This window comes from Homalodisca vitripennis, chromosome 4 (assembly GCF_021130785.1).
Source record: "Homalodisca vitripennis isolate AUS2020 chromosome 4, UT_GWSS_2.1, whole genome shotgun sequence".
Taxonomy (NCBI): Eukaryota; Metazoa; Arthropoda; class Insecta; order Hemiptera; family Cicadellidae; genus Homalodisca; species Homalodisca vitripennis.
Window position 1 is genome coordinate 135,567,213 of NC_060210.1, and position 26,243 is coordinate 135,593,455.

Genomic DNA, 26,243 nt, shown 5'->3' on the forward strand with positions numbered 1-26,243 from the left:
TGTAAACTAACCCATATTGCTTACAACTTAAATCCTGCATTCTAATACAAAATCATTCTCCAAACAGGATCTCTAAATCCAGTAAATTTGTAATATTTATATATCAAATAAAAAAGTTATGCAAACAAATACGACGCTACAGATTAAACACTGATGCTTAATAATATAACAGTAGCTTTAAAAATGTTTTTAACATTTTCAGTAAAAAAAAACTAAACTTTCTGGTTCAGCTAATTCATTGGGTATTCAAAACAGTGTGTTTTAATCTTCATAATTGGAATTTTTGGGCCTCAGAAACTAAAAAAGGCTCAGTCTTTACGACAGAAAAACTATATTTTAGAAATATTTTATAAGACTAATTATCTTATTATTATTTTTCATAGCTGTGGTGTAATATTGTTAATCTTTATTGTAATGATTTTGTTCTGGGTCTGTGCAACGTAAAAAAATTATAATATCCACAGTTGTATAGCACGTAACTACCGTTATTTTAAACTACATCATTATGTAATCATCCTCATTACATTGAATAATTAATGACTTTCGTTGATTGTTAAGGAAATTATGCTGCCAGGGTCATCGAGACGTCCACTGGGACAAAAAGTATAATAAAACTTTCACACAGTCAGCTTGATGGTATCCTTCATACTCAAGTGTTCTTCAACGTCAAGTATTAAAACTGTCAGATACTTTGTGTACCCTCTGCGTTCCTTCCTTGGACTGTTCCATTACGTATTACTGGATGTAGACGGAACAACAATAAGGATAGTGAGATTGACGTAAATGCCTACTACTGCATATGTCTCCTCTACCAGTCTTAAAATTAACTCCGTGTGTAAGCCATATATATATATATCAGACATTCATACATTTATTTCCTGTGATAATTCACTTTGTTAGAATGAATTGCGAAATAAACGATGATACGATACATAATTGCCAACAGTGTTACCTAAAAAAACCCTCATAGAATGACTAAAACCGTAGAAAAAATATTTCTCTGCACAAAGTAATATTTAAAATTTGATTTGAAGAAATTTTGTTTGAAGGTTTCATAAAGAGAATAATTGGGTCGCACTAATATCTTCGTTCTCTCCTTCACAATTTGCCTCGTTACAACCACAATACCCAGTATTTCGTTAGTAAACTAGTATTGATTACTTAGAGCGTTACCCACCACAGGGATAAAACTGTCAAATTGTTAGGAAGCAAAACTTCACACAACGTCAGGATAATATTAACATTTTTAATATATATATGTAGAAAACAGTACTATTTAAAACGATTTTTAACTTGCTGAAATGCTTTCAGAAAATAAATAAAATTGGGTTTGCACAGTAAATAATTAAAATTCGATAGATAATAGATGATGTAGACACTTACAGGTTCACCACTATCTCCTGTTTCTCCCTTCGGTCCTTCTGGTCCAGGAGGTCCTTCAGGTCCTGGCACTCCTGTCAGTCCCATTGGACCTTCGCTGCCTCGCAGAGCCATCTGTCACAAACATTGCACTTACTGCCGTTTATACGTAATTAATTTACACGAGAACAAGTTTTTGTTTCTAAAAGTTGTGAAAGTGGTCATTCACTGTATTATTAATTGCTAATAATTACTAATCACAATTACTAATTATTACAGACATCCTTCCTTGTACAGAAAGCACCTATTTTATGTGTCTGATGTGATGTGACTATCTGCAAGATTGGTTTTCGCCGTCAAATATTTACTAGACCAGCTGATACAAAAACAGTCCGATGGTGGCTGGTGAATCCCTCCACTCTATACCCCATGCCCACAAATGTTGCCAGTTTTACGTGTACGGAAAATTACTGATCCTTCTTAATATCTGTTTCCATAAACAAACATCATCAGCTTTTACCGTCATCAAGTGTACGTACACTCAACAGTTTTGCAGGCAACATGTAAATAAAGCAGACACTATGTGGCCATAGTCAAGTCAGCGGGAACAGCTGGTCGTTTGAAGAGATATGGCAACACTGCCTCAAATGTCTTTGGACTCTTTTCGCGCGGGCTGCTGTAACTACGAGTAAATGTGCTACTTTATTAAATGAAACGATGTTAAAAAAGCTAAAAACTTCGGTAAAATAATTGTAATTTAAAAAATAATTAATTACACAATGGTGGGTTCTTACCACATGTTGAGAGAACATTTGTCGCACCATGTCAGAGAGCGAGTCTGGCCCCTTCTCATTGCCCTGGGCGTTTAGCTACAACACAAGATAAAACATTTTCATTATTACGATAGTAAATTCAAACAGGTCTAACCATCCGCCTATAATAGAGACTCAATATTAAAATCGAAGCCATTAATATTCAATTTTTTCTTACAGTAATTGTGCTTCCAAGTAAGGTCGGTGCGGTCAAGTCTATTATCATGACGGTCCTTGGAACCGTTGGTGAAACATCACACCTTCACTCTGTTTATTTATGTTTCATAAACTTACAATATAACGTTACAAATGTTTGAATAACAATAAGGTTATTAATTTATAAATTATAGATTGCATTGTTCACTCAACTCTTGGACAGCACACGGAACAGAAATGCCTGAGAGACAGTAGTAGTGATAGGTTTCGTGGCCACGACCGAACTACATACAAGCATAAGCATCAAAATATAGCCAGGAGAAACAAACAACTGATACCTGAACTGCGACATGTTAGGCACTCCCAGTTTGGGCAAGCGTACCTTTAAAGTGGTCGTTCTCACTTATGCGTCGATGGATTTTGTTGGAAAAAGTACAGTTGGAAATTGATCAAAAAATAGTTATTATCTTTTACAATTTTTATAACCTATGTAAAAAAGCTGATACCGACAAAAATAAAAAATATTTGCTGTTTCTGGCCTGTGCAAGACTACTTATGTGGTCTTCCTCGCTTAAACATTGACGGACAAACAAACAGAACGAACTATTCCTCTCCCACTCAATTAAATACGAAGTAATAAGTTTTGCTTCGCCAATATCATATGTCCCAGATACGCCACTGACGACTGACGTTTCGATATTCCACTATGTGTTAATATTACTATACTAGATGATAAAGCATGTTGTGTTTATTATGGTTTACTGGAAAACTTTGTCGTCATTGATGTGTTTACACGATTCACAATATCATATGTCCCAGCTACTCTATTGACGATTGACGTTTCGATATTCCACTATGTGTTAATATTACTATACTAGAAGATAAAGCATGTTGTGTTTATTATGGTTTACTGGAAAACTTTGTCGTCATTGATGTGTTTACACGATTCACAATATCATATGTCCCAGATACGCCACTGACGATTGACGTTTCGATATTCCACTATGTGTTAATATTACTATGCTAGAAGATAAAGCATGTTGTGTTTATTATGGTTTACTGGAAAACTTTGTCGTCATTGATGTGTTTACACGATTCACAATATCGTATGTCCCAGATACTCTATTGACGATTGACGTTTCGATCGTCCAATATGTGTTAATATTACTATACTAGAAGATAAAGCATGTTGTGTTTATTATGGTTTACTGGAAAACTTTGTCGTCATTGATGTGTTTACACGATTCACAATATCATATGTCCCAGATACGCCACTGACGATTGACGTTTCGATCTTCCACTATGTGTTAATATTACTATACTAGAAGATAAAGCATGTTGTGTTTATTATGGTTTACTGGAAAACTTTGTCGTCATTGATGTGTTTACACGATTCACAATATCGTATGTCCCAGATACTCTATTGACGATTGACGTTTCGATCGTCCACTATGTGTTAATATTACTATACTAGAAGATAAAGCATGTTGTGTTTATTATGGTTTACTGGAAAACTTTGTCGTCATTGATGTACACGTTCACAATATCATATGTCCCAGATACGCCACTGACTATTCTTCCACTATGTGTTATATTACTATACTAGAAGATACAGCATGTTGTGCATTGATGTGTTTACACGATTCACAATTTAATTAACATGCAGGATATATATAATGCTTGGAATTAAGAATTGTATACCCACTATATTACGTACAGCCAAATTCCTTGGTTGGACATACATCATCATAAAATACATTTTTTATGTTAAATGAAGTTATATGTAAAATTTATAACTTCGGATGAAATCTCTTTCGGGATATTTCGCAACTTAATACATTTACATTTTTGTTCATTAGGTTATCTTTCATAACACTGTTCACATAATAAAAGCTAGTGAGGGTACTACAACGCATGAATGAGCTGAAATCAAAGCTTGTCACATACTTTTAACACTGATTTTCCACCTTATTATTTTTCTTTTTATTCTGTGAATAAAATGGTCACATGTTAAAATCTCATAGGATTCTCATCAGTATATTTATAAAATTATTTCTTCTGATATTTTCTCGTTGCCATCATGGTTACCCACATGACCAGTGTAAAAATACTCGCTAACGTTCAACCAAATTGCAAATATATAGGCATGGACTTCCATCAAACTCAATGTTGCATATATATAGAAATGAAGCTTCGAGCACAATTTCAAGTCTATAGGTCAGTTTGTTTTCGAGATATCGCGCGGATAGACAGACAGACAGAGAAATTACATTTTCCAGAGCGACGAGTGATAGACTTCATTAACACTCAGCCAATTATTTGTTACCTATCTGTAACGGAGGAAAAATTCATGTCCTAATACAGAGTGCCTAGAAGTATACACTTTTTATAATGTTGTATTTCACTAAGAAAAGTACAATTTAATCATATGATACTTATACAGGGTGACCATTAAGTCTTAGGACGACTTTATAACTTTTAAACGACAGGGGATATCATAACCAAATTTTGTATACCGTTTACTGGAAATTGTAAACTACTTTTCTGTGTACATGGTGGTCGGATTTCACCTTTGGGGGAACGGCCCGTCGGGGGTTATAAGAAAATCTTTAATGACAGCCTATGTTGAGTTGTACATAATTTTAAATGTCTACTTGAACTGAAAACAATGCCGCAATCGGACATCAAAAGGTTGATCCAGTCGGACGAAATCGCTGTTCAAAGTTTAAAAAATGTTTAATACCATTATTACATAAGAAATAACTAATACTGTAGCTGTTAGAAGTTAAGGGGAATACTTAGTGAACTCATTTAAAAGTAGATGTTCAAAATGTTTCCTTTCGGCCGTCTGACAATGTGCTACGTGTAATCAGAAAAACCTGCTGCTGTACTTTCATTAAGAAGTACAATGAAAAAGTGAAAGGAGTGCCTCTAGGTCAGGGTTTCCCATCCACTGGGACTTCCCCATAACGGCTGTTTATCTGTCTATCAGTTCACTTATCAGTTTCCCACTCAAGCTACAGTACTTTTTGCAGCCATATCCTGTTACTGTAAGTTATAAGTTTTAAGAGATGTCGCTTAGTGAGCTTGAAAGAATTACACTCTTAATGATGTGCGGAGCTGGGTGATAATGTAAGACCGTTTTGCAGAAGTAACACATTTATTTAATGCTACTTTTTCTGATAGAGCTCCTATTTCTAAATCCACAGCACAGTTGCTCGTTTTTGTGGACACTGGTAGTGTGTTAAGGATCGAGCCAGATCTGGACGACCAAGTACTGTGACAGACGAAGGACGGCTCATTAGACATTCTTCAGTCTTTCATTGAAAATCCAAACGAATCAGTTAGATCAGCAGCACAATCTCATGGAATAGGTCGTGGATCAGTTCGCAAATTATTAAAGAAGTCTGGTTTCAAAGCATACCGTGTTACCCTGGTTGCAGGAACTAAGCGAAGATGATTTTGATCGCCGGATGGAATTCAGTGAAATTATGATTAATAAAAGTGAACAAAACCAAATACTTTTAGACGGTATTGTATTCTCAGATGAGTCGACTTTTATGTGAATGGCCATGTTAACAGGCACAACCGCCGGTATTGGGATAATGTATACCCACACTGGATGAGTGAGTGTCACACACAACATCCTTAAAAATTAAACGTATGGGCAGTTATCTTACATAATTCAATTACAGGACCATTTTTCATCGATGGAAATTTAAATGCCAACAAGTATCATGATACGCTCCAAAATGAGATTGTTCCTGCTTTACAAGCTAGCTACTCTGGGCGCTGACTTCCAAACATGTTTTTTCCAACAAGACGGAGCACCGCCACACTATGGTGTTCAGGTAAGGCAATACTTAGATGCAGTATTCACACACCGGTGGATTGGAAGACGTGGTGCGATTGAGTGGCCGGCTCGTTCCCCTGACCTAACTCCGTTTGACTACTTCATATGGGGCTACATCAAGGGACAAAGTGTATGTATCGAACTCAGTTACTACAGATCTGAACGAACTCAGACATAGGATATCACATGAAGCTCAAGCTATTCCACGAGAATACATAAAAAATTGCAGTAGCCCGGCTTTTATAATCGGTTAGCACATTGCCAGACGACGAATGGTGAACATTTTGGACACCTACTTTGAAAGACTTTCAGTAAGTATTCCCCTTAACTTATAACAGCTACAGTCTTAGTTATTTCTTATGTAATAATGGTAATTAAACATTTTTTAAACTTTGAACAGCGATTTCTTCCGACTGGATCAACCTGTTTGAAGTCCGGTTTGCGGCATTGTTTTCAGTTCAAGTAGACATTTAAAATGATGTACAACTCAACATAGGCTGTCATTAAAGATTTTCTTATAAACCCCCGACGGGCCGTCCCCCAAAGGTGAAATCCGACACCATGTACACAGAAAAGTAGCTTTGCAATTTCCAGTAACGGTATACAAAATTTGGTTGTGATATCTCTTGTTGTTTAAAAGTTATAAAAGTCGTCCTAAGACTTAATGGTCACCCTGTATTGTTTTGAGTTTTACTTTTATTACTGCTGAAACAGATGTAGATTTAATATTATCGTGTGTGTGTTCTAAAATAATTTAAAAATATATGCCGCTGCAAATTGATCTAGTTATAACCAGCTATAACTTTTAAGACACTTTTAAGAGTTAAAGATAGACCGCGTTACATTGGTAGGCCTTGCATTGTTATGGAGAGCTGTTCAATCATGTATGGATTTAGGTTATCCTAGTAAATAGACTACAGTTATGCATATTAATCGATGCATTAATTTCATATGCTGCTTAAATTGTCTACACAAATAAATGACTAAACACTTCATGTTCTACACACTTGTATTGGAATCATTCATTAAATACCCAACTGCACAGCTTTAATTTGATGCATTTAGACATCGTATTTGGTTTCGACTTACAGTTTTAAAACTCTCTGTACAATATATTTTATTCGTCTTACGAAATTTTAGTGTGAGAGATTACTTGGAGATGTAAGTCTAGATCACCTGAGCGACATTTTCATTATCTAAAGAGGGGTTTTACGGCCATAACGCTTGTTCATATTTTTTACCGTTGTGCTCACTTCAAACCTGTCATCAATTCTTTCAACTGTGGCTCTTCTCAATAACTGTTATAAATTCCATTAGATATCGTCTTTGGAGAATTCAAAAATCGCCACTCTCCCAGTAACTCTGTTAAGATTGGTCCTAGGACACAAATGACAACTGAAACTAAGTCAATTTGATTAGACATTAAGTTATAGAGATGGAAACAATGAGTTGTGCCATAAAAATATTTTGAGTTCTTAAAAGATACTATAGACACTTTCACAGGAGACATTAAAAGTGTTATGCGTATGTACTTCTATAAAATACTGTATTTTTACACAAAAACTTACAGGAATCATAAAGACGTTTCCTGGAGGACCCGGTATACCTCCCATTCCAGCTAGACCATCCCGGCCCGGATCTCCCTTGGCACCTGGCAGTCCTGGGGGCCCAGGTGGACCTGTGTATCCCCTAGGTCCTGGGGGACCCACTGCGTAATTGACTCCCGCGGAGACGCTGCCTACTTCCTCACTGTAGCCATAGTTATCCTCCTAAAATCAGATGAAAAATGAAAGATAACAAAATAATTTTTACTAAGAAATCTATATTCAGAGGATTTTAAATAAAATATTTCTCCAATGCTTACAAACAAGTATTTGAATAAGAATAATAAAGTGTTTTATTTTTGAAATTTACCATATTATAATAAAATATACCTGGTAGTGTATTGCATAACCTGCTTCATGTACTTCTAAAACTCACCTCCTCTATACTCTGTACAGTATTGTAATTATTTGCTTAGGTTTAAAATAAACATTTACTTCGATTTATCTAGATATAAATATAACATTTTGCAAAAATTTTAGTGCCAATGCTACAAGACCTTTGTGAAATAAATTATTATTTATTCATTAAAGTGGTATTTAGATTTTCAAACTTTTAGTACTTAATATTAAGTCAAATATTTATTAATAATTAAAATAATCATACATAATTAAAATTGTATTGTTAAAAAACAAGACAGTGCTTATTAGGATAGAGTAATGTACAAATTCGTCTTACAACAGAAGAAACTGCAAGTGATGTACTCTCAGTGACAATGCCATTCTCTCCATAGTCTTCTCTTGTACCATATGTATCATCGGTATCATCGGTATCATCAGAGTCATCAAAGTCGGTATCGTCACAGTCCCGGGCCTCCCTGTCACAGAGGGTATATGCCGAGTCGGGGACTGGTCCTATCATCAGCAGTTCCACATCACCCTGCGTGCAAAGATTCACGTTAGTGTTAATAGTCCAAGAGAAAATTATAAGGTGACTTGTTAGTTATTAATTAGTAAATAATGGTAATGAGTAAAGCATTCAATTCAGAGAACACTATGTTTGTACAAACAATTCCTAGAGATTACTCTGCATGGATGAAAATTGACTGAATGTATAAGATGGAGATTTAGGAGCCAGGTGGATTGTGTTTAGCAGAATATTTGTCATTGGTATCTGATAAAGAAGAAAACTGCCATGAACTGTCTCTGAATTATATCTCATACAGAGAAACTAATTTCAGACGTAGGCTATAGTATAGCAGTAATAACAGCATACGCTTCATAACACGATTATTACAAATGAGGTGTAAGGATTAAGTTGCTCCAGAGATGACCGGAAAATGTGGCAAACTAAATGCTGTGAGCTAGTAACAGATAATATAGTAATTAAACATGAGATCCCTAGTAAGAGTATACAACGTGTTGCAAGAGTAAAATTGCTCTGTAAATAATCTGAAGATTGCGGAAAACTAGTGACTAATTACGAATTTAGATAGGACAAGAATAGGTAGCACAGAAGAACTAGTTCAAAACGTTGCTTGGTAGCAACGCAATAGTGACTATCATTTTATTACATCGAAAATCAACATTTCTTAAAGTAATGTTTGAAATGCTCACCTGGTAGTAAGTTTCATCCAGGATTTGCTGGCCATAGAAGAGGACGCCGTCAATGTTGATGATTCCTGAAGGGTTCCTGGGGAGTGGTTGACTGAATGTCAGCTCACAGTCTACGAGCAGAGTGGCTGAATCGCCCTTCACACTGAGGCCAAGGCGGTGCCACCTGTGCCAGGAGAATCACCAAGGGATTTGCCAGTTTGTTATGTTCAAACAGAAAAGGGCTTTCAAACTTATTCTATTGGTAATACTATTTTAATGATTTGTTAAATTAATTTGCTTCCAGTTGAGACTGTAGTTCTCTAAGCCTAATTTAAAATAAATTTTCACTAATAAATTTTGTAACGTCACCATTGATAATATGGCAAAGCGTAGCTCTAAAAATTTTTCCTGTGGGCAGTTGTCATCAGATTCCTTCGCAATTATAAAAAAATCAACTGTGTTACTTCTTGTTACTTGTTAGAGTCTTCAGTTATTGTAATAAAATGTTGTAAATTGTTATTTCACCACAATAAATCACATTAAATAAAGTCAATGTTAGTCAGGACAATAGTATTTGCTACATAGACTAAGATCTATTTAGGGAATTGAAATCCACTCTTCCTAACCTAATTCTCCAAATAATAATAGATTTTAGTTTACTTACCAATGTACTGTTCCGTTTAATTTATTAATAGCAGTTACCAGCGGTTTACCATGCCATTTTCAAAATTGAAGCCTGTAGCCTTCTTAAGTGAAAGCATCTATGGTATAATATGATAGAGCTCTATATTTTTTCAATAGAAGTGGCATATGTAAGTTAAATATTATTTCTATGTTCATTGCAAAAAAATTCAGAGGTTTTGCGAAATTGCGACTTGTTCTTATATCAAATGTTGCAAGTGTAAGAGCATTGTTGGTTGAGTGAATTATATTTCCGACGCCACAGTTATGTTTGCTTTGTTGCCCTGAAAAAATATACATATGTAAGTCTCAAAAACCAACTTCAATCTAGCGTCTACTTCCGACCTTTGTAATCTATTTCGGGACGGTGTCCATTTATTCTAGGCTAAACAAATGTTTTAGCTTCTTTGGTGAACTTCACCTGAAAATGTCAACAGCTTTTTAATGTCAGTTAAAATTAGATTATTTTTCATGAATATTATCATTATTTTCTCAAATACTCTTATAAAAATATTCTGGAAAAGTTTTAAAAATTTTCTCGTTATTTATAAAAAAAGAATAAGCTGAATTGTTCTAGCTGTTTCCCAGATTAACTTGTAATTTAGTGATTCATTTAAATATATAATATATGTTTGTCACTAAGAAATAGTATATACATTTAGAATAATAGATTATCTAGTCAATATTTTTAGAGCTTGCTTTCTGTAGATTAATAAAAGTTTCATCAAGTTAAGTCAGAATTAAGCATTATTTAGTTAAAGTAAATAAATTGTCAGAATCTTTGGAAATTTAAGGAAACACCACGGTAAATTTATTTTAATAGTCCTTTTCTAAATATTATTTATCTGTTTGCGAATAGTAGAAATATTAAAATGTAACAAGATCGATAACGATAGATCGAAAACAAAGTAGGTAAATCGAGGGGTTTCAACGTTTTTTTAAAACAGTTCTCGTTTTTAAAGCTAAACGTGGCGGGTTTAGTTCCAGACCGAGCCACCACGGAGCAGCACCAAAATGAAGCAAATTTATTTTTATTTGCCTTCCCTTCATTTTCGACCAATTTAATTTTTAAAACTGACTTGTAAGCTAAACTAGATTATCATATAATTCGATGTATAGAAACCAAAACTTATTTTATTTATAATAACAAAATTACTGTGCAAAACGTCTATTAAAACTTAAAAATGAAAATTCGCAATTTTTATTAAACGTTGTTCATTTTTGACAAAAAAAAGCTAAATACAAAAGCAACTTACGTTGTACAGTAGTATAGTACTGAAAACACAATTTAAATAAACAATCAACTAACAATGTCTACAAGGTCAGTTTGTTTAAACAACCCGTAGCGTATTGGTCAATATTGAGATAAAGCAGCGGTGGTAAATTGAAACAAGTGGGTACGTACGTGTTCGTGGATAATTAATTATATCCTTGACCTTTCTTCTTTGGCTATGTGTTAAAAACAATGCGCGGGATAACACAATCATTTGTTTTATCCGAGTGGAGTGTCATCCAAACATTTCGATTGTCCTCTTCAGTAAATAAATATAAACTTCTGTTATAAAATTAGTGTCTCTTATAATATTTTACATGATTTCAAATTTGTGACAGAGAAGTGTGCACTGTAATTAGCGTGGGCGGAAATACGAGTACCTCGGTGAGTATTAAACAAGTAATAAATTACACCATTAATTAAAAACATTGCAAATAACAAATTCTACATAACGTAGTATGGTGGGAGGGGTTGATTCATTGTAAGTTTTGAGTTTAGCTTCAGTTTACCTTCATCTGGAGAAGAACACAAAGTCTGTGACAGATTGCTAAACATTATTGTTGTTTTCCTGAGAAATCGTGTAATCATGTTTATTGCAAAATTGTATACGTGAGTATGAGTATATACTAGTATAAACTGTTACTGGGATCAAAATTGGGCGTTTTGGGGTAAATGTATTCAAAAGGCGAGTCAAAACCGAGCTGAAAATTTGATTAAGAACCAGTAAGTCTTTTTGTGAGTGTGACACAGCATAAAATCGAATTTTTGTAGTTTATTTTGTCCTCATAGTCCATTTCTCGAGGATTTTATCAAGTAGAGAAAGAGTTGGTACGGTGCTAGGTTGATATTGAGCAGAGTATCCATATGTGGTCTCGTTTTCATATCGAATACTATAGTAATCGATATTTAATGTATCGAGTAACAGAACTAACGATTTTTATCAATCTATAGCAACGTATATTAACTGTATACACAATAATATTAACTCCATAAAACGGAACCATATCAAGTAAACAAATCACTAAAACCGAAAATAGGAAACATTTGCGAAGCAAGTTCTTTCCTGAGTAGCAACGCGCAACCTTTAAAAAAATAGGTTTAAAGAGTTATTTTCTAACGCACGAGTTTCTGTTCTCAATACCGGGGTGCAAAAATGACATAGTGGGTGTTTTCCTTTTTACGAACGCATATTAAAAAACATTTTCGTACGAATATAAAGTGTACATAAATGTATTCTATCTAGTCGTTATAACTGGAAATATTCAATTGGATAGTGATCGGTATCTTATGTATCAGCACGGAATTGTTGCTTCTTTATCTATATCTGGTAGTCCACTTTGGAGAAATTTCCTCAATACATCTTTATTTTTGTATTGCATTGTCTGGTGCAAAATGGTTAGATAATGTAGCTTTTTGTTTAGCGGTGAAATAGATAAGCAAAAAGTTATAATGTATGAGTACGTGATTTAGATATATTTCATAATACGGGTTATTGTGAAATGGGTCATGAAATGTCATTGAGCGTCAGTGAAACTCATAACAGGTGGAGGTGCAACAAAAGCACTACGGTATAGCTTTGCAACTGCAGTACATGGCTGGAAGGGAGGAAATCACAATTTGATATTACCATATTTTTCACAAATTCTTTGACACAAATACATCACAGCTACGTTCTTGTGTTATTCTTTTTACCTCAAATTATTCTTCTTGTTTTTGGTTTCCAGTCATAAATGTGCCCCAATTAATTCATTTTGTTCACAGCACAATTACTTTATTTCAGTTAACAAACAACAAATGAATTTCAAATAACTGTAAACTAAGCTGACTTACATTTCATTGAAGGAGGAGCTCTTCTTAGTGGAAAAACTATTTTCTATATTATTTCTGATAAAAGAAAATAAGCTGACCTAATTTATAACAAAACCATTTGCACTGTAGAAACGGTACATCGATTATGTTGGATACTTACGTGTTATCGTTAATGTTCACATCAAAGGTAACGTTGAAGCTGTTAATGGAATCTTGTTCGCTGTCGCTGTCGCTGTCCTGGTAGTAGAGAGTGACGATATCGCCTACCGTGAACACCAGCTGCTCAGTCCCGGTATCACTGGGCATAAATATCACTTTATTGTCAAAACTATATTACAACAGCAGGGGGTTTAAAATCAACCACATGTCTATGGGATATATACCAACTCTAACCTAGCTATAGTACAATGATAACTGATAAAATAAAAAGTTATGATGAATTGGTGAAGAAAACAACTAAAGTATTTAGTAAACAAAATATAAATAAAACAACAGATATGAATAAGATTCAGGGTTAGAATATTAAATTAGGAATAGTAAATGATAAAGTAATCTAAGCAACCTATTGTGTAACGTAACCCATCCAAAATACAGGATCACATTTTCCCGTGGTCATGTTACCTCAGAAATATGTCTATAATCTGGCAGCTAAAAAATACATATTACATTTTAAATAACTCATATAAAGATGTATTTCAATATATATATATATATATATATATATATATATATATATATGTGTGTGTGTGTGTGTGTGTGTGTGTGTGTGTGTGAAAGATATAATATGCTCTAATAAGGTAAAAAGTTCTCTATACATTTATTAGATTTACATTGAATCATAAATCTTTATAATATACTCAAAATTAAATAAATCTAAATAATTTATTTATTTAATTTTTATTTCTATCAATAGTCTATATTTGTGGTTTGCTAATCAATTGTATTTGTAACATTATCTATTTTATTGTTTTATTTTACTAATTATATTAAACTGTACCTACACTGAGATCGATCTGTATTTTCAACATTATTGATCTTACTATTTCATGTTGTATTATTTCAACTTTAGTAAATTGTATATTTTAAATTTTATATTAACTTGTAAATTTAGTATTTTAAATCAATTGACTACAACAATCATATCTCTTGTAGTCATTAACTATGGTGCTAACTCAAGCTACTATAAAAATCAGATAAATAGAGATATAGATAGCGTAACTTATTCCAATAGGATACACATTAAAGCATAAGCATTATTTTTAGATGCTTTTTATGTAAACCATGTACTGCAGAAAAACACTGCAGTAATGGGTGTAAATGAACAGTTCTGGTAAAATGAGTTTGTTTACGGCTCTTGCTAGCTTTGTTGTACCGGTAAAGGAAATAGTAGAAATATACTATTGTGTTTACACTGCTATTTCCACTCCTCGTACCCCTCATTAGTGAGTATCTTGATAAACTCTGTGATGCCTACGGCTCAGTACACTCACTCAGTCGAGCAAAACCTACGAAGAACCCGTGACCGTGATCAGCTGATCAAGCAACTTGTCAAAGCGAAACAATTCTGATAAGAAGATGGGGCCTGCGCTGGAAAAGAAATAAAAAAAATATGGTTGCCTGTAAAGTCGGTTTTACGGGCGAAGATTTTACGTGACAACGTCTTTTTCTCGGTAGAATATTTATTGATATGAATATTATTAAATTGCACAATAGGAACAAGGAATTGAATGAAAATAAGAATTGCACAAATTTTAACTATAGAAATATATTTTGTTTACTAAAACATTGTACATAATTTGAAATTAATTAAAATTTGTTATTGTAAATGGTAAAGTTGAATAAAAACATTTACTAAAATTGGAATTTGAAATTCTTGCTAAACACAGTTAAATTCTAACTCCGCGCGTGGTGATTGGTCGGTTTAGTTCGTTTGTTTGGTCGCACTGTTATGACAGGTTAGAGGTTATAACTTGTTATTTTAAATGTTTGACTAGCAATACGCGCTGTTTCTTCTCAATCGACTGAATTACGATTGATTGCAGAGTGATTTAAACTAATAATTTACTTAACACTATCAACATTTGTCAATAGTATAACCTATAACATAACCTATAAACTCAGTTTCTCAACTTTTGTGTCAATCTAACAATTAATCAATCAATCATAGTTTACGATAATGAAATATCAGTGTACAATTATTTACCTTTATTGTTGTAGTTGTTGTAAATGACGAATCTAAGCACTCCACATTTTCACGAATAAACATAGTTATCTGCTTTATCCCGTGCGGCGGACCCACAGTTATCTGCTTTATCCCGTGCGGATCCCGTGCGGCGGACCCACTGGACGGGCATCGTAACGTTACCGGGCGTTACACTTTTTCATGAGTGACTCCGAGCCGCAACCTAATTTAAGACGTTGTCACGTCAAAAATAATCTTTTGAGGAAATAAACTACCTAAATCAAACAAAACTGTGTATTTTACCAGTAACCCTACCACCTTAACACCAGAGCCATATACATCAAGACAGCACCATACCGCTCGGTCTGCTGAGCGTCCTCAACAAGTGTTATATGCATTTGATCTTAAAACACAATTTCAAATACTAGTTGACCATGGTTCAAGCCATCTCACTGTGTCTAATCCTGTTGATGCAACGAGAATACCGAAAGGGTCCCCTAGACCGAAGCATACTGCATCACAGTCGTTACAATACCCCATATCTAGGATTTCCTCTGCAATAAAACAAGATCTACGACCAACCCATAAAAGTACTTGATGTAGCAGATAGTAATGAGAAATGCCTAAGTGACGAGCTGACTAGAAAACTTAGTTCAAGTTGTAGCGTTACACAGCAGTTGTGAGATCCGGGCCCCAGTGCGACAAGTAATACGCGACTTTGCAGTTCTAACCGCAAATTTTTGGGAGAACGATTTAATGAGGTTACACTGCGATTGAGTCTAATATTAGTGATATTTTACAACAACGCCGTAGTAAAGTAGTAAAACGAGCTGTAATCCTAACTAACTTTCCTTATAAATATAACAGAGCTATTATAGTTAACCACAATATTCATTGATTAAGGGAACATTATTCAAGAGCCTCACACAGAAGTATGGCATTCATTTTTATGTAAACTAAGTACTGCAGAAAAGTATTGAACATGGGCTGTACATAAACAAATCTGGTAAATGAGGGTCTGTTTGCGGGCTCTTACCAGGTTTATTGCGCAGTACAAGGTCAGAGCAGTGGTAAGTCCTCCAGCTGTACAGTCAGACTGTCAGTAGGATTTCTCGCGTTAAGCCAACACGCTGTCCTTTCTCAAACAATGAATTATCAGCTGCTAACTTAATTGCTCCTTTTTAGGAGAGAAGAGAAACAGTCTCTTTTTGTGAGGAACTGGAGGTGCGTGGTGCACGACGAGTTCAGGGATACGCGAAGTCACAAGTAGATCTTGAGATAAGAAATAATCGAGATACTCTGACTGTCGCGAATCATAATATTAGAAGTATACGAATTACTATAGATACACTTATAGTTTTTTTATACACTCACAACCTGAGATTCCGGATGTTATTTACCTTCAAGAAACTTGGAAGACTGACGTCACTGAAACACTACTTCGTACGATTCCATCATATAACCTCGGTCCATGTTTTAAACTATGAAGTGGATACGGAGAAACTGTTATCTTACTTCAAAATACCATAAAAACGAAAATAGTATTTTATAATCAGTACTTACAATTAACACGTAACATTAATTTTTCATATTCTCTCTTTACAAGATTTATAGAGTAAAAACAATCTAGTCCTTGAAAAAAAATCTTTGATTTTGTCATTAAAAAAAATTGTTATAAGAAAAATATAATGTGTTATGAATTGAATTGAATATACAGTGAATTTGTTGAATGAATTTCGGAATATATTTTTTAATCTACAAAAATACTTAGATTGAAAATATAATTAACAATCTTTTACCAATAGACACGGTCTTATATGTTCCCTGTATCTCTGACCACAAATATTGTGCAATAAAATATGCCATTACCTAATAAAAACAAAATAAAAATTTACCGTACTTGTTTGATTGTGGTTGGAAAAAAGTAATTGCAAGAAATCTAAAATTTAAAAGCACTAAAAAGTTATATAGCTTTTAAAAAACATTATATTCTAAATATGGATTTCTTAAATCTATCTAGAAATAAATGCTCAGTTTGGCAAGTTTGTTAAAAATTTGATGATTTACTTCGAAGAAAATTTCAATTTAGTACCAACCAGAGAGTTGAATAGAACTTGTTCATCATCCTGGATTATCTCTGGTATTAAAAAATCTTATGAGAAAAAGTTATTTTCTGTAGGAGAGACAGCGCGGCCTGCTTTGTCCTGTATTATATAGCAGCCTATTACAAGCAGTATTGTACAATCCTTAGGAGAGAGATTCGGGCTGCGAAGCGCAAGGAGAGAGACAGACATATCTCGGGTGCGAATAATAACCCAAGGGTGTGTTGCAAGATGTGCTCAGGGAGGCAGGAAATCTTACTAGGGTAAATCTCAAAACCAATAGACATCTCTAATGAATATTGTTTTGAAAATGTTACAAAAGATCTACCATGCCGGTTGCTCCTTAAATATTAAAAAAAACTGAACTAAAACATAACATCAATATTTTTACATCCAATTACTCATAAGGAAGTGCAAAAAGTTTTTGAAAAAAAACCAAAAAATTCTATAGGTTTGGACGGCGTGGCCACCTATATTATAAAATTATGTGGACATTAATTAGTTAAAGCCGTTGGCCTTCATTATTGATGAACCTTTCAAAAATGGAACATACCTTGATATTTCAAACGTTCTAAAATAAAAAAAAAATTAAAAAGAAACAAATAAAATTACAGAGACATCAAACTATTGTCCAATAGTACTAATACCAGTCTAGTCAACAATTTGTCTTTATCGAGTTTTAAAATGTCTTAATTCTTTTCAGAGTTTCAGTTTGGATTCTGAGCCATATCCTTATGCTATTTTAGTTTCACAGAATCAGTTTTACAGTCTTAGGATGGATGAGATCAATAACATATGACTTCTCTAAAACTTTTGATTGTGTTAATCTTTTGTTAAAAAAACTTAAGAGTTGTTAAAAAGGAGTCCACGAATCCTTGTGTTCGTATATATTCAACAAGAAGCAAAAGGTAGTATACACGGATAGCTCCAATATAAACCCCACGTCATCATAGATTATCGACGATCAGGAGATATTCAGAGGTATTTGTTGGAACCAATTCTCTTCCTGATTTATGTTAACGACTTGCCGCATATTTTCTCCAGTGTACCAGTATTTAATGTTTACCGATGACGCAACAATTACTCCATCAACCAATGATTTTTTGGGTTTCGATCAAATGGTCCAATGTTACACAATAATAAAAGTCTTCGCAGCTAGACCAAACATTAACTTAGACTTGCATTAAACATTAGCTTGACGAAATGGCTTTCTCCTATACATTTTTGGGAATATTTGTAGACAATAGTGTTAATTTAAAGAAGCATGTATCAGCGGTAGCAGGGAAACTAAGTTCTTCATGTTTGCACTGAAAGTTCTGGTCTTTTCTCTAAGTCGGGTACATTAAAAACTGCATATTATGCTTATGTATATTTGTATCTGAGATATAACGTGATGCTTAGGACGATTCGATTAACTTAGATAAAGTTTTTAAAATTCAAAAACAAATAATGAGAATGGCTCTAAACAATCTTGAAGGCCTCGTTTTAGTCAAAACTGAATTCTTTCCCACCCATATTTATTATTACAAGGCTAACCCAGAAATATTTAATTTAAACCAAGTACAACATCGGTACTGTATGAGACATGAAATAATTCATTTTCCAGTCCACCGACGGTCTTTACGAACGGGGGTCTCGTTATACGGCATTAAGACTGCATAATACGCTCCCAAAATAATTAAAAACTATTCAGACTTTGAAACAATTCAAATTATCCTTTAAGAATCACCAGGTATACAATTTTAAAGATGTTTTAATTAAGGCAATGTTAGTACTTGTTTAGAAAAATGATATTACTTTAAAATTTACGCTACTTTCTTTTTTTTAGATTTGAGTTTGTTTTAATGATTTTAGAATTAGCTATAACCAATTAAACATAGAAATACTGCGTTTCGAATTTTACTTAGTGTAACCTCAAAGAGTTAAGCTTTTAGCATACGAGTTCTTTCACAAAACTAACTCTACAAAATGTTTAATTATTTCGTTAAACTTGTGGGTAACGATTGAAAAAGTATGTTCATATGAAACTCTTTCTTGAAAGATTCTTTGTGCCATAAATGATTAGTGCCAATGATGCTAAATACAGTCATAATTGAATGAGCCATGAGAGCTGATTAGTATCTCTAATCAATCACATAACGTCTTAGAGCTAGACTTGCATGTTTACTGATAGACCACAGACAGTCGGTTACAGAGATGTTTGATCCCTGGTGACGTCACTGTAGGCCATGCTATGTACTAGTGGTTAGAGCTCGGCTTGTACCTTAAACAGGTATTGCCATCAATAAAAATCATTTCCACAGGTCAGAATTTGATATGATTATTATATTTCATAACTAATAAAAACATATTATGTCTATACATTTCGATTTGTTAAATAATTTAGAAAATGCCAGCTATCACCGCAAAACTCGATGTGCTTGTTCCTAGCCTACGACCTTAAAATTCGAGAGCTCAGGAGATTAGGAATGTGACAGTTCGGGGGCTGGGAGGGATAGGTTCACCCATTTTACTTCTCTTTAGGGAAAAAGTCCGCAATGGTGACTTATAACAAATTAAGAAACAAACAAATAGTATGATTGGTTTTTTATAGCCTTTAAGCTTTATCTTTGACTTTATAGTTTTTTGAATATCGTTTGATAAAAGTTTAAATGTTAATTCTTTTTTATACATTTTAAATTTCTTACAAAATAAAATCCAAACTATCTAATGGCATGGAGAATCTTTAAAATTAATACTGTTGTAGGTACAGTAATATCAAACTAAACTTGCCCAGTACGTTCGTTTGAATCTCAAGTAATGTCCAAACATTACTCAGTCATACTTTATTTGGATTAACTCTTTACATGACAGTATATGTTGACTGTGTGATATTTCTGAGAGAAGACAGAGTTGTTGTATATAAATGGAAACATGCTAAGTAAAGAGTTAACAAGTTATTGTACTAGCTAGTTTACCTCTTTTTCTTGGTAGTATATAGTGAGTGTGTGATATTGAGTAAACGTAGTCAGGATGATATACAATATATAAACGGATACATGCTAAGTAAAGGATTAAGGGAATATTTTACTTGCAAATTGAGGTAATTTAAGGTTTAATGGAAAGTTTTATTTAAAAATTGAGGTGATTTAGGGGTTAATAGAATATTTTACTTCAAAATTGTAATAATTTAAAGGTTAATTGAATATTTAACTTGAAAATTAAAGTGATTTAAGGGTTAATGGAATATTTTAATCAAAAATTGATATGATTTATCCATACAACTGTTTAACCGTGCAGAGTTTAATGGCAAGCATATAAAAAATACGTACCTTGAATTTTAATTATTTTTATTTTATTTTTTAAATTTTACTTAATTTTTCAGATTTTCATGTTTTTATAGTTTTAAAATAACAGTTTGAGTCTACTATTTACACTTGTTGGCCACAAACTATATCCTACATTCTTTTGTGGAAACCTTACCAGAATTTTTACTTTTGTACTCCTAATAGTCGAAAGAGACAAACTTTGTTATAGTTTATAAACGTGTGAACTGTATGGACAGTTTTAGGTAGGTGCACATAAGACGGCTTAAAGTATTTTAGTAGACTGTTCAAAAAATGTTAAAAAAGTACGATTAAAGTATGATTAAGACACGTAGAAGTAAGTATATGTATGAAGTATGTTCTACTTCACATTAAAATACTTTCCTCAGTGATACTAAGGTGTAAGCAAACAAGGGTATGCTCTTGGGTACGAGGGCGGATCCACTGTCCACGAGGTGACGTCAGGGAGTTAGTGGATCTGCATATTATAACGCACGGGGCTTTACCGTCCATGAGGACGGAGGCTGTCGCTGTGTATTATAATTTTGTACGGGTTAGCTATTTCATTACTTTCATTATAATGATAATGTTTATGTTATTTTAAATTCAAACAAAATATACTTAAAAATCGTTTGGTTGTTATGGTGATGTCGAGTTTAATAGACCTATATAATTCGTTCGATTATACTTTGTTGTTGAAAAGGCTTCAGTATTCTATCAACAATAGATCTTTAATGATGACATTATTTTAATAGCAATACAATGTTAAGTGAAGTGTTTTTCTAGTAAAAAAGGAGTAAACAAATAAAACAAATATATTTGTTGTGCATTAGCATTAAGAATTTATTTCCTTAATGAACAAATTAATATAAATAAATTATTAACTTATTTAAATAAATAATTTTCCACTTCCGCGTACTCTTTACGATGATAGGTTTTGTACTTTGATAGTAAATCAGAGTTTTACTAGTTATGGAACACAAAAAAAAAGAAAAGTAAACTACAAAAAGGTGTTGCTTCATCAAACAATAATGAGTATTAGTATTAGAATGTCTCTGATTCGAAACAAGCGGTTATTAAATAATTGTTTGCTTCAATTTTAGGATCCAATATTTAATAACTGAATTTACACAAAGTAGATTTAAAGTGAAATGACATTTAAAACACATAAAAACTATTTTATTAGGAACTAAAAAACTAATGATATTTTTGAAATGATGTTAGTTAATAATTTACTAAATAAATTAATAGCAAATAGATTTATTCAAACAGTTTTCCCGATTCTTTAGTTAGGTAATAAATGTTTCAGTAACAATAGATAACGTTATATGCGAATAAAAAACTACATAATTAATTCAAAAGTTCAAAGAAAGTTAAAATAAAAAACTAATCATCTAAAGAAACAACTTATTTAGCATTAACCCTTTCGGTACCAGAGTCTCGTATACATTATGAGAAACACCTAGACAGTGTCAAGTAGCGTGGGGTGGTTGGCGTTATTATGATTCAGATATGAGAAGTAAATAAAAAGCTTTGTCTAATGTTTAATTTATTTAAGTATTTCAGTAGTAAGACTAACTAATAAACATAATATTAAAAACAGAGTTCATCGTGCTTATAAAAAAAGTATAAATACAAAAACGCCGCGAGAAACAGCGTGGAGGTGTAGCGAGGAGCAAGTGTATCATTGCTGAGTGACGTCATGCGCGCAGCGTAGAACATACATAACCTTTCTACTTATATCATGTGCAATAGGCTACTAATTGACAGAGTAGCAACAAAGCCCCATCTCTGGAGGGGCTGCTTCTGTCTGTCCGCACGATATCTCGGGCACGAACTATAGACTTGAAATTTTGCACAAAGCTTCATCTCTACGAGTAAGTTATATATGCAAGACTGAGTCAATGATGATGATGCATGGGATTTGGCTGGGCTTTAAAGAACAATTTTAAATTCGTCTTATGGTAAATTGTGATTGTAATGAGAAAAACGCAGAATAAATAAGTTTCCAAACAAACTGTGTACAATAATATGAAATTTTAATATGTAACAGTAACACACGTAACCGTGAGATATATCAAGAAAGATTTCATCTGTAGAATTTAAATTAGGCATGGAACTTCATTTCTACATAGATAAGAATTATTTCTATGATGGTGCGAATCCATCCATAGGATTTGGCTGAGCGTCATTGAAGCCTATTACTCAGTGTTGTGACAGTTCTTTTTCGATTGCCCGGAGATATAAAATATCTTTTCTGTATGTCTGTCAAGTAGGCTATCTCAAGAATGAAATAAGATATAGACTTCAAATGTTGCATGAAACCTCATCGAATCCTGTTACGCGACACATAATATGGTGTACCCTTATCTTGTAATCTATCAAATTAAAGTAGAAGGTGCGTAACCCTCCACGGATCTTGACCGAGCGTTAGCAAAGCTTATATGCCAGAGCGATGCTTTGAGAATAAAATAAAATATAAACTTCAAATTTATACCTTTTGCTTAGCACTTACCACGCAAATTCCTCCTTTGTATGTCGTCTATGTGCCTGCGTATCTGTTTCCCGCTGGATATTTCAAGATTGAATTTTTGACTTTGAAAATTTGCATGGAACTTCATTTCTACATAGACGACGCCTCGTTTGATTATGAAGCACAACCGTTTGTGGGATTTAACTGAGCGTAAATTTGGGCATGAAACTTAATTTATACAAGAATGAGTTTGATGATGGTGCAATTTCCATCCATGGAATTCGTTTGATCTTCATTTAAGCCTGATCACCACAAGTTCTGTTATGTCTCCCGTAGATATGAAACCACATATCTTTTAGATTTTTGATCTATATTTGATTTTATTAAATTACTGTGGCAATCGTTTATTTAATTATCACTCGTAAAAAGTTAATATGTAAAACGTAAAAATTATTGTTTAGAGGAACAATATAACTTTATTTTGTAAGCCATGATTTCGCAGAGGACAACCAAGATTTTAAAATGTCCTGCAAAGTAAAACTTATTATGAAGAATTAGACTAGTCGTGATGGTAGCATCTTTAACTATTAATTGCTCCATTTAAGATTTGTGTGTTGCTGTAGGCAATTCTGATTAATACTAGAACACCATACTCTGCACAACACGCGTAGAGTTAAATCATTAGTTATTAGATATATGATGTCCAATATTACACTTTTGTGAAATACACTGGTTTTAATCTAAGCACTTATACTGGTGCTTGAAGTTTATAAACTGCAAAATTAATAATTAGGCGTATACTTAGTTTCATAAGAGACACGGGGAAAGAAGAAAGTTGTCCATACTGATGTGTAAATGCAAACATTACGAAAATGCTAAAACCTTTCTAATCCATTTTCGTAATTTAATACACGATAATATACGTTTTATGAGCTTGCATGTGTTACAACGATTACTCTCGTAATTGTGGCGAGATAGAGTGTGGAGACAACACAACAACTAATCTGATAGGTTATTAATACCTCTACCGGCTAAAACATCTGAAATCGATTCAGGTTCCATTAATCCTAGCTTGGAATAAAAACATTAGAACTCGACATTACTTTATCACTGAATAAGAAGAAAAAAATGTTTCATTTGCATAATTGTTCAATTTTTAAATACAAACAGATTACAAATCTGTACATATTTGTATACTGACTGAAATAAAATGTCACAAGTCCCAACATAAATAATAAAATATACTATGATAGTTATGGTTCAAATATTTAAAAAAAGTTAATGTAATATAATTTTTAGGACTAAATCTGTTGATTTATTTTCAATTCTTCTAATAGACTAGCAAGATATTAGTGATGAAAACAGAGTACTGGTGAAGCCGAGGTATTCTAACAATCGTATGAGGTTGACAGGACTTACATTTTGACTACAAATGGGTACTAGTGTAGCGATATAGTACCAAAGTTGATATAGAATTGACAAATCAGTAAAGTATACAAAGGATGGATACCGTTGTAACCGATGTATTCTCAGTACTGATATGAGTTTGACAAGATAGGAATATTCCATATTTATTTTAAATACTGCTATAAATCAAGAAAGAAAGATGCGGGTAAATCTGTGGATAATTACAGAATACTTCTTAAAAGTTATAATGACAAAACGATTCAAAATCAATAACTGTTATAACACTAAAACACACAACAATTACTCAAAACACTCCGCGAAACAGTAACCACACAGTAATGATCCCCTGTATAATAACCACTCTAAAAGTATAACATGTTATGAGTGGTTGAAACAGAAGGGACTTGTTTGTACTAAACCGTAGTTTGAACCGAGAAATCTCGGTCACTCATTGGAAATAAACTTCTTACGTGTGTACTTTCTAATTTTCATTGAATCCTTCGTCCATAGCATTCCTAACTGATTCACAACGCAAACGACTAAAAACCGGTTTCCACGCAAACAGTAACTTTAGCCAAAGAAAATTAATGTAAGTGTAATGCCTTCATAAACATTTTGACGACCTATTTTTATGGCAAAGAAATAGCGATCTCTGGATTTTACCATTATTTAAGTTCGTTTATGCTCTTCAAAATGAGGGGTCACTTGAGAGGGATTTAAATTTGTAATTTTTGAGCCGTCCCCAAAATCACGCATTTTTGGGGGACGCAAAAAATGTTCAAAATCATCAAATGATTTCCACATTGCACCACTACTCAAAGTATATCTCCTTATACTTCATCAAAAATACAGGGGGGGGGTCCTGTCTTTTTAATTTACCCTATATATGATATGACTATATATATTTTTTAGACACAAACTGTATTGAGCGGTTGGAGCGTATTACCTGTAGAGAGCAAGCAATGTGGCCGAGGAAGTGTTAGGTGCCAACCGCAAAGAAGTTATCAGTGAGAAGTCCCGTGGGAATGCGGTGGGGAAGAGCTGCCTGGTGTTGACGCCCATGGGACCCTGCTCCTCCGCTAGTCTGTAGGCGGGCCCCCCGCAGCGCCCCTCCACCAGGATCACTCGGTCCCCGGTCTGCTCTACTGTCACTCCAAGTGCTGCCAATACATCCACAGGCTCCTCTGTACAGACCAGACATACAGTATAATGCACGAGGTCCTGTTTCTTCCAAGAGCAGAAATAAAGCTAAATTTTAATAACTCTGGAAATAAGTAATATAATGCTGACAATGACAAAGTTATGAGATCGTAGTTGTGTATTTGTTTGAAATATACCTGTATTAAGTACTGATTCTCTGAACGAAATGGAATCTCTTTATACACCTTGGTGTAAGAATACATTCAGTGTTTCATCTACTTACAGACTGAAGTCGCCATTGTTAAGACTCCACATTATACGCAAATTTAAATTAAAAAGCCAAATGACTAAGAGTTTGAAACATTTAAGCTTTACTAATTTCAAAATCTGTATTGTAATATTGAAAATCCGGGTGATTTTAAGAGGTTCAGTAGCGCTGCATTTCTGCCAAACCGGACAGATTTAGGAAACTAACAAATTACAAAGATTTAGGTTTTTGGAATCGTTGTGACCTTTAAAGTCGTACGGAGCTGTATTTGTAGCTGAATATCTCG

General features: G+C 33.6%; 1 protein-coding gene across 2 annotated transcripts in view; it reads right to left on the bottom strand.

Annotated features, from left to right (window-relative positions):
• LOC124360239 (collagen alpha-1(XI) chain-like) overlaps positions 1 to 26,243 on the bottom strand; it is an 80,512-nt gene that overhangs the window by 36,039 nt on the left and 18,230 nt on the right. For both annotated transcript variants that reach the window (XM_046813673.1, XM_046813674.1), the window contains exons 2-8: positions 25,496 to 25,733; positions 13,241 to 13,378; positions 9,339 to 9,501; positions 8,461 to 8,661; positions 7,749 to 7,949; positions 2,154 to 2,228; positions 1,384 to 1,494 (exon numbers count right to left, since the gene is read on the bottom strand). In XM_046813673.1, coding sequence (XP_046669629.1) covers positions 1,384 to 1,494; positions 2,154 to 2,228; positions 7,749 to 7,949; positions 8,461 to 8,661; positions 9,339 to 9,501; positions 13,241 to 13,378; positions 25,496 to 25,733 — 1,127 coding nt within the window. The remainder of the gene's footprint in view (positions 1 to 1,383; positions 1,495 to 2,153; positions 2,229 to 7,748; positions 7,950 to 8,460; positions 8,662 to 9,338; positions 9,502 to 13,240; positions 13,379 to 25,495; positions 25,734 to 26,243) is intronic.